At 35.7% G+C, this 13497-nt stretch overlaps 1 protein-coding gene across 1 annotated transcript; it reads left to right on the forward strand.

The window, feature by feature from the left end:
* Positions 1-438: 438 nt before the first annotated feature.
* Positions 439-1428, forward strand: LOC136829696 (uncharacterized). Its single transcript, XM_067088493.1, has one exon. The coding sequence runs from the start codon at positions 439-441 to the stop codon at positions 1426-1428; it is 990 nt and encodes a 329-aa protein (XP_066944594.1).
* Positions 1429-13497: the final 12069 nt, after the last annotated feature.

Here is a 13497-nt window from a genome sequence, read left to right on the forward strand (position 1 = left end):
CTTGTTAGAACTGTTCGTTTGGTCGGACAGTAAAGTCGCCCTAAGTTGGCTAGCATCAAAAAGTGTTCTCCCTCTGTTTGTGAAAAATAGAGTACAGGAAATAAACTCTAATTCCAGAGGCTGTCTTTACCTATGTTCCTACAGATGATAATCCCAGTGACTGGTTGACAAGTGGGAAAAGGACAGAAATGATCTTGGATAGTTCTTTCTGGTGGGAGGGACCCCCTTGGTTAAAAAATTGGCCAATAGATAGGTCATGGGTTGGTGGATCACTTACACAGAGTAGGGAAGAGAACATTTTGGTCAATACTGTAGGGGACACCCTGAATGGTAATACTTAATTGCTGAATTGGGAGAGATTCAGCAAGGTTAAAAAGGTCTATAGGACCACAGCGTGGATCCTATGATTTTTGAATAATTGTAGGAGTTTCAATCAGTATGAAGAGGCATGGTGAATTGACCTTGGAAGAACTCCAAGAGGCTAAGAATAAGACCATTGCCATCATACAAAGGGAAAATTTCCAAGAGTTTGATGAAGGGGGTAAGAAAACAAAAACTAGCTCTTGTACACCAGTTGAATCTTTACCTGGACGATGGGTAATAAGGTGCAAGGGCAGACTAGAACATGCACAGTTACCCGAATCTGTTAAGCTTTCCATACTATTGCTGAAGAGTTGCTATGTTACTCAGGTAATTATTAAAGAACATTATGATGCTAATGCTCATATGGGTGTAAATGCCACTGTGGTGAGTGTCAGACAGGAGTTCTGGATCCCACAGATAAGGCAGCTGACTAAGAGTATAATACACCATTGTGTTATTTGTAGGAGAACGCAGGGGAGACCGTATAGGCCCAATATAGTTCCTCCATTACCTGAGTTCAGGGTGCAATGTAAGCAACCTTTTAATACCACAGGCGTGGATTACAACAGTGCATTGTGGGTTAAGGAAAAAAAACAAAGCCCTCAGAAGGCTTATATCATCCTATTTATGTGCCCGATAACCAGAGGCATATATATGGAGCTAGTTGATAACCAGTCCTGTGACTCGTTCCTCGTGAGTTTTAGAAAATTCTGTAGCAGAAGAGGTTTCCTAACACTCATGTTGAGTGACGATGCCACCACGTTTGTAGTGGCATCAGAATACCTTAAGACCATGTCGGATTATCCCAGGGTAAAAGAACATCTGTTAGATATAAAGTGTAACTGGAAGTTCATTCCAGCAAGATCACCAAGGTTTGGTGCTATGTGGGAAAGACTGATAGGACTTCTGAAGTCATATCTAAAAAAGATCGTAGGCCAAACCTTGCTCAGTTTTGAGGAACTGGCCCATGTGCTAGTGGAGCTGGAAGGAATTATCAATGACAGACCATTAAGTTACACGCCCGGGGATTTGAATCAGCTGGAAATTTTAACCCCCAACCATTAAGTCCTTCCCAAGAGAAGTAGTAAATTGGGAAGAGATCTCCAGTGACCCTACCTATGGACGGAGAGAGTTCCCCGAGAAAAGATTCCTCTATGTATCCAAGTTGTGTGATGACTTGTGGAAGAGATGGGAGAGGGAGTATTTAACAACGTTAAGAGAGACCCATCGAGTAGGAATAGTGCATGGCTCTTGGGTCATGATAGGGGAAGTTGTCCTCATTCATGATGAGGGGCCAAGGAGCAAGTGGAAGTTGGGCCAAGTGATCAAGTTACACATGGGGAGAGACAAGGTCCCAAGAGTGGCTACCCTAAGAATGGCACATAGCCAGCTTATGAGACCTGTAATTAAGTTATACCCCTTAGAGCTGTGGCAGGAGATAAGGGAAACTAATCCTGTGACAGATGACATTCAGTCAAGCACCCGCCCGAGTAGGAGGACTGCTTAAATAGCTGCAGAAGCCAGAAAGGCATTGATAAGAACAGGACTATTGTAAATAATGTAGGCATAAGTTTTTCTTGTGGGGATTATGTCGAAACTTCAACAAGAGAGATTGTACTTTTCTGCAAGTTGTAGTATAGTTTTATATGTTCTCTTTAAATTTACGTAAAGTGGAAATGTCTATTATGTATAAAAAGGATTTTAGGTTTTGTTGTGTTTGTGTATAGTAATGAAAGGCGTTATTTTAGCTGTTTCAATTGTAAGTATATGTGTAATAGTGCTTAACTACCGGTATTGATTGTTTGTCCGGTGGTGAGTCGAAGGTTTGGTGTCGGTCAGAGATGGCCGTGAAGTCAGTCTCTTCATAACCTTGAAACAGTGTGGTTCGAGCTAGTGGGGACTCAAGAATGCAGCCATAATTAGCGGTGTCTACGAGTCCACTTAAGTATTCCTATTCATCTTCAAGTACATTTAGGGAAACTTCCTTTAGGAGATGTGCATATCTAAATGTAAGGAGAATTTCCTGAGGTGTGCTGTGGATGAGGGTCATGAAATAGAGTTTGGGCTGTACATCAAGCTAGGAACACTGAATGCGCCAATAGTAAGTTCTTGTTATTAATTTAGTTAATATACACAACGCAATGTATTGATATAATGATAATTTGAATTAGCATACGAACGAAGTAACGTGGGTGTTATAGCATAAGACTTAGGCTACGATTCGGGTCAGTACGTTTCGGATCGTTTAGGCTATACGATAACACTGACGATTTGAAATGCTATACTTATTCTGAGTGAGTCGGAATACTCGCACATTACTTCCTAAGAAACAAGAAGCTGCAATAGGGCTGATGAAGTAACTGAGGCTGGTGAACTTATTACAATGACCTTATGTGTTCTTGGTTTATGGGCAGTGAGAATTGAATGATTTTATCGTTATTCCAGGAATATTTCAATGTTTAGTATGTATGTTACTATTTTTCACATGGCTGCTTAAATTCTTGTATTCAAGGGTCAAAAAACGAAGAAAATTTAAAAACAATACCTTTGAAATAACAAAGTCCTCATTTTAAAATAGTTCCTTTTGTGGTAGCTCACGCGACCAAATCAGGTAGCCCTATTAATTAGCATAAGAATCTGTACATAGAGAATTGGAATCATGTACATGAGGAATGCTGATAGTGATAAGGGATTAACTCCTTTTTTAGGGTAATACAGGATGCTAATAAGTTGCGATCTCAGCGTGAGCGCGTTAGACGTATCAATATAGTTTCACAATAACTTTGTCGTTCTGTAAATTTATTCATGTTTCTTAGTTTCATATCACTATCCATAAATGTTAAGTCTTCATTAGCAAACCTTGTCATTCATGCACTAGGGATTTCTAAACCTCCGGGCTAAAACCTTACTTTACAGTTAGTGAATGAACAAAATACTGCCTGGTGTAGTTGTTACCGTTGTTTGTTTAATTTTGTATGCTTTACTAATTAATCAACAAACAATTCAACTTTGCTAATTCGTGTTACGTACTAACCTGGTATGTCTTACGTAATACAACGATTTGGAATCGAATAAATATGAAGAGGCATATCGTTATTTTCTTGCTGAGTATTTACTCCTTTTTCAGATATATGATTGATCCACATTTGCTATTTAACACACATTGTCAGGAAGGCAGAGAACCGTAAAGACTGTCAAATAGAAAATGAATTTATCCTGGCGTAGACTATTACATCGAGGAAATATGAACTCCTTATAAAGTGTGCGACTTCTTATGGACACAGTTTGCTATACCAGTCTAAACTTTATTCGGCAGTTGTTTTTAAAATGTGGGAATGAAGTACAGAACACTTCATAGCCTATTTCTCTTGATAACATATTTTGTGTCCCATCAATTTGTTAATTGTTACTTTGTTTATTAACATAATTCAGAGTCATTATTTGGGAACAAAGTTATGTGCATAGTTTCAAAGTATTTCTGCTTCTGAATTGTTGCCACGTCTGTATGTTTCCATCTTATGTCAAAAATCATCATATTACAAAGGGTTCTTGTTGACAACTGTAGTGCCATCATTATGACTCGGGAAGTCCAAATGCATCTACAACAGTGGCGAACGAACCTTAAGGTCTTATTATCGTGCCTGGGGATCCTAACGCTCAAAAGTATGTCTGATTTCGTAACAGCAAGTTGCCAGGGAGCCATAGTGAAACCTTCCGTTAGATATTCTTCTATGTCAATCCAGTACTTTCTAGATCTTCCTCTATTTTTCCTCGCGTCTCCAAATTATATACCTCTATTTGTCTTCTTATTTCCCACGCTTTAAAATCTTCTCACGGAACGTATGCTACACATCCAAGTCATCTCAGAACCTTCATCATTTTGCTTTCGCCTACATCCAACATTTACACTGGACGCTGGCCTAACGATCTCCCCATACCTCTGACTTTGACTTTCACAAGAACTTTCATTAAAAATCTCGTCAAAAAATGCAGAATATAGGAAGAGCTTTGAAAAAGCTACTCGTATTTCTTTTCCGATGGCTGTTGAATTGATGTGTGCCTTGTGTTATAATGAAATGGATCAACAAGGAAAAAGTCATCCCCTTTTATTTCCTTCCCAATTTCAGGGTTGTTTTTCCATCACCGAAGAGGAGAGTGACGCAATAATTGGACGGAGTTCTAAGACTCTCACAAAAGTTTGTGATTACCGATATTCTATGCTTAGTGAAATTTCGTCCTACATTTTACGTGATTATTATTATTATTATTATTATTATTATTATTATTATTATTATTATTATTATTATTATTATTATTAAGAACAAGGCTGCTCTTAAAAAAACATAAAAAAATTAACCCCCTTCCTCACGTGCAAATCTTGGTATATTGTTCAAAATACGCTGAAAATCCTGAAGCTTTGAGAGCACTACTGTCCTCAATGTCATAAAGCTTACAGATTTTAGGTATATTTTTAACGAGATACCAAGATTTGCACCCAAGAATTCATTATTATTATTATTATTATTATTATTATTCATTGATATTCTGTTGTTCTCGTAAATTCTTATAACTTGTGCAATATGTATTACGCAAGACATTACTCTCCAAAGCTTCAACCCTGTTTTCCCTGTAATTTCAGTTTAACAACCATAATTCACTCCTATGAATGAGAACTGGCCAAACAATTCATATATATATATATATATATATATATATATATATATATATATATATATATATATATATATATATATATATATATATATATATATATATATATATATATAATCACACCTTGGATTCCATAGAGTCTCTACATCTCTTCCCAATATTGTGCAAATAGTCTTCTACCTTGCTTGCATCGACTATTCTGTGGTTCAACTCCTCTCCCAGCCCACTGCCCTTTGTTGCTTGAATTCCTGTCAGAGCAACGGCTTCCAGTCTTCTGCCATTTATTTCAACTATTGTTGTTCCATCTTCGTTGTTTCCAGCCACCCTCACAATCTTATTCATGATCTCATTTAAACTAATCTCCTCTTTCAAACACTTTTAAACTTTTCAAAAGTTTTTGCAGTTTCTCTTCACAATTCCTGATCGGTACTGTATCTTCTGAGGACGTCGGCCGTTCCAGACTTCATTCAAGACACATTTTCTTATCTTACAATATTACATCTAAGTCTAGTTTCTCTGACTCTCCTGTTACTTCCTTTTGACTGCCACATTAACCCTTACTTGGACCAAATAAATGGTCAGACATACCTCAAATTACTCCTCTTCTGAGTGTTTCATCTATAAACTAAATTTGAGAACCTCTGTTCCTCAAACTTTTATCTTTCCCAATTATGATTAAGAATACACTTCTTTGGGAAACCAAGATATGGCAAACGTAACATGACAAAACAATAATATAAAAGAGGTATGAATATTCATATTAAATCTCCCACACCAGTTCAAAAGTTCATAATGATTAGAAAATCATGGTAAAAAAATCACAAGTTCAATTTCCTCCCATAAAAAAAACAGAGATTTCAAACTCTACCTTATCTGCCGATTCAAAGCCTGGATCCTCTCCAAAGCTACGTCTGAGACAACTGCAGTTCTATCACGTTAATGAACGATCAAACTCACTTTTAGGCAGATTTTGGCATAATCTAGATCAAATTAACGCACGTACTCACGAATATACATAACACTTCGGAAGATCACCTGACCGGCAATATTGCTGAGGAATCAAACTATTTGTTGAACACAAAGATTTTACCTCGAGTCTCTCGACCTAGTTCCATCTGACTCCATAAATTCTTCCATCACATCTTAAAGCATTGAAGCTATGAAATGCATATATGTGTCCTTTAAAATTGTAGCAGCCATATTTTCTGAAATATAGCTCGGCCACCACATAAGAGCGTCTCGCTCTCCTTAACGGCAAACTAAAACAAAAGCATATGTATAAACATAACAGAATAGAGCTATGCTCAATTAGCAATGTCTACTGCACTGCAGCTTTAAGGACTGCTCTCATGACGCACTTCCAAAGTCACTGGGGTTGAGTTCTTAGAGCCTTTACATGTAATCTTACAAACACGAATAAGCTTTACTACCCCCACAACAAGAATTATCAGTAAAACAGCTATTAAGACAATTAAAATTGTCGGCATAATATATTCCTGATACTGGAACATCACGGAATCGTCAATGTCTTCCAACGGTGGAACCGTCATTGGCACCTTGGTTGTAGGTACCTCCACTCGTTATGCGTATGACGCATAATTATCTTCTCAGAACTGTTGAATACAGCACGGCTATGTACGAGAAAGTCCGTAGACAGGATTCTGCAGGATGAATCAAACAGTTTGGACTCTTGAAGAACGAATGAATTCGACTTGTTGCTCTGGCACATCATTGTAACTGCACTTTTTGCAGAACGCGGCAGGAAGAGTACTGGTGGACTCGATGTGGTAATCTCGCAGGAACTGTCTAAAGTCACATTCTGTCGGAGTCTGTCCATGAACTAATAATTCACAACCACCCACAGACAAAACTCGCAACTGGAAATTACTACTGTCACACACACACCTCTCTCTAACTAAAGTACAACTCGTCTTATAATCAACTCCCGAACCTTGATATTGATCTCCCAAAATGAACATGGTTTCTAATCTATCCCATGTCACTACTGAGTCTCCCAAAAACACTCGAAAAAGGTCTAATAACAAAAAGGTTTCATGTTACTGAACCAAACAGAACCACTAATGCAAAAGTAAACACTCACAATGTGAACTAATTCCAAGTTTGTATCTCAGAATAATCACAGTCAACTCACTATTAAGCACACAACAAACTCTACGGAACTCACTCACAAAAAAAAATTCTATCCAACAGAAAAAAAATACTCGAGAATCCTATCCAAACACTAAAAGGTATCATATCTCGTAAAAGACATGAAAGTTCTACTCCGGTTAGCAAACATTTCGCAACACCTGACTAATTCTCAACAAAATAGCAATTGACGTAATGGCAATCGCTCCCATGATCATAACAACTATAACTACTCACAATACAGCTCCCTTTATTTAAAAAAAAAAGAAACTGGAAAAAAAATCCAAATACTCAAACACGATCTCCCAACCCGAGAAAAAGATCAGACTTGTTCGGTCCGATATACTAAGTACCTCCCCCCCAAAAAAAAATCTAAACAACACCCATATTGCGTCAGATGACAAAACACATCGTAACACAATAACACACTAACACACGAGTCAAATCTCGTATGAAATTAGCCCATGTCTCAACTTCTAAAATCATTCGAAAACAAATGATTAAGAACTTCAACATCTAAAATGAACAAGAGACAAAAAAAAATTTAAAAAAATATCATATATACACAAACATCAACCCATTTATCCCTCTAACTATATACAAACGTTCCATTACATCCCAACTTTCTTTAACTTCGAAATATGGGTCAATTTCGTCACTCCAGTGTTTACATCTTTAACTACAAATCTATTCCCTCTTTTGATCTCTACAATCTCAAAAGGTCCGTGGAACTTCGGACTTAATTTATAATTCAGATCATTCCGAACATTCACTTTAACAAACACTCTATCACCCATCGAAAAAGCTTACTCCCTCGATTTCGCGTTACTTTTCTCTACCATTGCACGCGAACTAAGTTCAAGTTCTTTACTGATACGTGCAAATCTTTCTCTCGCTGTATTTATCAACGAAGTGACCGTAACATCACCCTGAACTCGCTCTGGTAACAAATCAAAAGGTCCTTTCAACTTGTATCCATACAAAGCTTCTGCTGGAGATATCTTAATTGTGTCATTCATCATAGTATTGATACTATATCGCACTTCATCCAAAGATCTGTCCCAATGTGTATCCGATTAACTAAGAACTCCATACCTACAAACCAAGGGTGCATTTTTCCTTTGTTTCCTGCTTTTTATTATATATATATATATATATATATATATATATATATATATATATATATATATATATATATATATATATATATATATATATATATATATATATATATATATATATATATATATATATATATATATATATATATATATATATATATATATATATATATTATTTGAAAAATGTTTATTTCATGTTCCATATGGATACATTTCACGTACATAAAATATTTCAACTATAAAACACGTTTTTCTAATAAATAAATAAAAAAAAAAAAATCCATAATGCACCGAGCATTTGTATTTCTTTTCTTTTTCGTTATGAGCAATGAGAATTATCTATTTTCAGTACAATTCACAGTTAGTTTAAGTAGCATAGTGAACATCGTCTAGAAACTCTCCATTATTCCATTTACAGTAATTAGTCTGACTTTATTTTTCAGTATATTTCATATTATATATATATATATATATATATATATATATATATATATATATATATATATATAAATATATATAACGTGTGTGTGTATGACAAAAACGTGTATATATAAATATATATATATATATATATATATATATATATATATATATATATATATATATATATATATATATATATATATATACATATTCATTTTGTAGAAAATTGTTTTGTAGTTGAAGTATATTTTGTATATGTGAAATGTACCCATATGGAACATAAACAATGATTAAATAAAAAAGGAATGCAAATTACCAAGTCCATGTAAGTTTAGAAACAAGGTTTAAGCTCTTTCATTTATGATGCTTTACTTTCATCCCTTTTAAAAGTATAGTGAGGTGCAATTCACAATTACAGTTTCCGCTTTTTTCTCCTTCATTTTCGTCAGCGAAAAATCTTGTCCCTGCTAAGGTGTCTTGCGATGGAAACTCCTATTTACTTCCTTGCCAACGTTCTGCTAAGTTTTTTCCTTCGCCCCTTATCTGTCTACTTCATTTTCCCTCCAGCATTCTTTTTCTGTTCCTATTTCCAGTAGTCTCTCTTTCACCCGCTCCTCTTCGACTTTCCCTCGTTAGATACTGCTACAACCCAAACCTTTATTCTTCAGCCTTTGTGTAAGTCACTACGCCAACCATGACGTTCTCAACCAATCCAGGGGCTGGAGCTATCCCTTAACCATCCAATCCATCTCCATCGAAATTTACGAACTTCGTAATTGCCTGATCTTTTCCTTACATCTTCATTCTCGATAATCCTTAGAAGTAAAATTCCAGCTCTTGAATCAGACGTCGTTTGGTTGAGAGAGAGAGGTAATATCTTACTCAGGTTTAATTAAAGGTGAAGAGACCTCGCTTTATACAGATTTCGATAGATTACATGGAATGAGTTTTCCGGAATTACTTGTCTGGGGGATCATTTGCTTAACTTAAACTAATGATATTCGTTTAGAAATTACTTAGCTGCTCCAAAAGAAATATCTATTTTATAAGCTGCATCGTTTAAAAGACCTCCGTAGAACGGACATTTATTTTTAAGTTTAGCTGCTGCATTTAACGAAATACCTTTTAAGCAAATCCCATTTATTGAATAATTTTCTGCCGTCAATAAATTCATGAGAGGGCACTGTGTAACCTAACGCTTGCAGCTTTTTCGTTGATCTCTGCTTCGACTGCAAATAAGTTTTCCAGTTAGACCTCTTATTTTTTTGTAAGTGTATCTCTCCTCCTTATGAAGATTGATCCATAAAACGTATTATTCTCAGATTGCCTTTAGTGGAATTAATACTTGCTGTTCAGCAGACTTGCGCCATTACAAACAGAACTTTTGGGATCTGTTTTAAGTCTCATCCCAGAACGAGCCGCGGAGAAAAAAAATTGTCGTACAAGATATGCCAATATGCCTTCTAACGCCTCTATTCTGCTGCGAAGCTTACTATTCCTACAGGTTTTTCAATCAATCGCCAGTGTGATGTTATTCACCAGTTATGATAATGCTCATTAGCAGAATGATTTTTTATCATTTAAAAATTCATACTAGGAAAATTATTTAAGGGAAAAAATTCTGGTCTACGTGAACTAGAGCTGAACTACAGTGCACTGCCATAACAATGAAAACAATCGATTCATTGGCTTTTACCGGCCTATAGTGCAAGATTTATATTGGGGAGAGTGAAACCGTGCAGTATCTTCTTGAATGCTTTATTGCAGTTATATTATGAATCGAATTCCAAAACCCACCGTCGGAATTGACAGACATTCAAAGTCAGAAATGTTGAAAATAAATTTAAAATTGCAATTTATTTATTGACAGACGCACTGAACTACATTTTTTTTTATGAAGGGTATTTAGGACTCTAGTGACATAGTACTCGAGTTCCTTTTTCCAGTGTTACAAAATTAAGACCCTTTCCATGAATCTGGCAAAGCTGTTCAAGCCCTGAATCCAGACAGCAAGATTGAAAATGAGTAAATAAATAAAGTCACATAAATTATGAGAAAGTAAGTAAACGAGTAAAATATGTAATTCCATACAGAGAATTTGGTTATTTTGATATAACATGAGAAATGCTTAAGCAATCACACTCATCTTTATTTAAAACAGTGGTTCTTAACCACGGGTGCTCGCACTCCTAGGGCTGCAATGCCGGTTCCTAAGTGGTGTGAGGATGTCTATGAAACAAAATATATTTCTATAAACGAATGTTATTTTTTTGCAAAAAAATAAAATAAATAATAATAATAATAATAATAATAATAATATATTATATAATTGTTATAATTATTATTATTGCTGATAGATTCACAATTTCGTGAAAAAGCAATCTGAGTAATAAAAATCCATAATTATATAGTAAATATATTACTATGTAAAAAGAACGAAAGACTTTCGAATACCTGAACGGTGTTCGTCATCAGTGTTAACGTTAAAATGCAAAGTGAGTGAGGGTAGTTTTCTTACGAAATAGTTTTTAAAAATTGGGGGCGGGGCGAGAAGATAACAGCCCATCACGGAAGTGCTGGTTCGGGTGTTATGTAATACCAAATTCAACAGGCAGTTGCGCCAATCTCCTTGATCTTCGTACTTGCGATGTTGCATCTGCCCGCGCTGCGTAGGTGCCATAGTCGGAACCATCCACAGGGACGTCGGCTATCTGGAGAGAGATGGGAAGAGGAAGCAGAGCATCAGGGTTCACGCGGTCAACGTCAGTTTTGAAATTAAAATGTTTAATGTAGTGTTTGGCAATAAACCAGTTGATGAAAGGGTCTTCATTAGTAAATGACTTATCATCTTCAAACGATATTCCCATGTTTATGGCGGCACCTTCAACTAATCTTCTCACGTGAGAATCGTCACTTTTAAAAATAGTTCGTGCACCACCCCAATTAATTTTGTTTTCTAAATTAAAACTATGAGCTATCAAAGCGCTCCCCTGTGCATGAAGATCATAGGCCCTTCTATGTTCCCTTAATCATACATCCAGTCCCCTACCACTCTCCCCATAGTAACAACCATTGCAATCATGGCAGGGAACCTTGTAAACACCGTTGTTTCTCTTGGTGCTGTTATTATTCTTAGTAAGGGCTTTAGCCAAGGTGTTTTTATAGGTATAAACAAGTTTTATATCCTTTTGGTATTTATTCATATAATCGCCCACTCTTGAGACTTCTTCTTCAAAGGGTAATGATACATGTTTCTTGTTATTTATTTCCTTATTAACATGACCTATATAAAACCTCCTTTTAGCACGGCTGATAGCGTCAGAAATAAAATGTCCCGGGTATTTTAAGGACCTAAAGGTATCTACGACATGGGAGAGTTCTTCATCTAGAAATACGGGGTCGCATATACGGAGTGCTCTTAAAACAAAGCTAATGATAACATTCCTTTTAACTTGCTGTGAGTGGTGGGAAAAATAATGAATATAATTCTCTTTGTTAGTAGCTTTTCTAAAAACTGAAAATTTGAAAGAGTTACTGTTTACATCCCTATGAATTAAGACATCTAAGAAAGAAATCTTGCCATCAACCTCTCTCTCAACTGTAAATTTCATAGAATCGACAACGTTGTTGGCAGTATTCAGTAAGCAGTCTAAAGCTACGTCATCGCCGTAAAAAATAATAAATATGTCGTCTACATATCTCACCCACAGAGCAGGCTTGCAAGTTGGGTTACATCTCTTTAATATTTCAACTTCTATGAACTCCATGCACAGGTTAGCTAAAACTGGTGACAGTGGTGAACCCATAGAAACACCAGATTTTTGCTGGAAATATTCATCATTAAAAGTGAAAATAGTACAATCAACACAGATTCTAACCAAGTCGAGAAATTGATCACATGGAATAGGAAAGTTGATAAATCCTTCTTCGTGTCTTTTCTTTAAATTTTCTAAAACAAAATTTGTGTGTAAGGGTTGACCAATCACAGTTATATACTTGCCCACCCCGACTTTTATCTTTCATATAATGCACATTTCTTGACATTTGTAATTTTTTTTATTCTTTCTCTAAGAAGATATAAAGACGGGGAACTTTGGTCTTTATATAATGTAAATATACTTTCTAAGTGTCATTTGGAAATATGCTTCATGTCATGAAGAGAAGAAAACATAAAGATCACAGATTCTGATGCATCTGTCCAAGTCAGCAAAATAATAATAATAATAATAATAATAATAATAATAATAATAATAATAATAATAATAATAATAATAATAATAATGTGATAGATTTACAAGACTGCCTCTCGAGATAGTCTCAAAGTTAGAATAGAAAATATGGTAAAATTACAAACAGAAACATAATCAAATTTAGTTGTACATAATAAGCCAAGCAAATAATGACACCAATAACTGAATAAAGGTAAATGGGATTTGATAAAGCTTCTTTAAATTCATCAGCCTAAAAGTGATGCGACTTTTTGTGTAAGCAGGTTAAAAAAGTAAAAATGCAGAGGCCTTCCCAACGACTGCTCATTTCAAAAACTTTCATGTCTTTGTTCGTCTACTTTCAGCACAATAATAATAATAATAATAACAATAATTACGAAACCCACGAACCTGGGCATGTTCCTGAAGGCTGAGAGTGAGCGTCCAGAGAGATGCAAATACACTGCAATCAGCGCCTTCATTACGAGAACTCTCTCTCTCTCTCTCTCTCTCTCTCTCTCTCTCTCTCTCTCTCTCTCTCTCCTTGGAAAGACACACACCGA

The sequence above is a fragment of the Macrobrachium rosenbergii genome, chromosome 45, assembly GCF_040412425.1.
Source record: "Macrobrachium rosenbergii isolate ZJJX-2024 chromosome 45, ASM4041242v1, whole genome shotgun sequence".
In the NCBI taxonomy this organism is placed as follows: Eukaryota; Metazoa; Arthropoda; class Malacostraca; order Decapoda; family Palaemonidae; genus Macrobrachium; species Macrobrachium rosenbergii.

Coding starts and splice junctions, on each gene's coding strand:
- LOC136829696 (XM_067088493.1), top strand. CDS start 439: ATGAAGAGGCATGGTGAATTGACCTTGGAAGAACTCCAAGAGGCTAAG.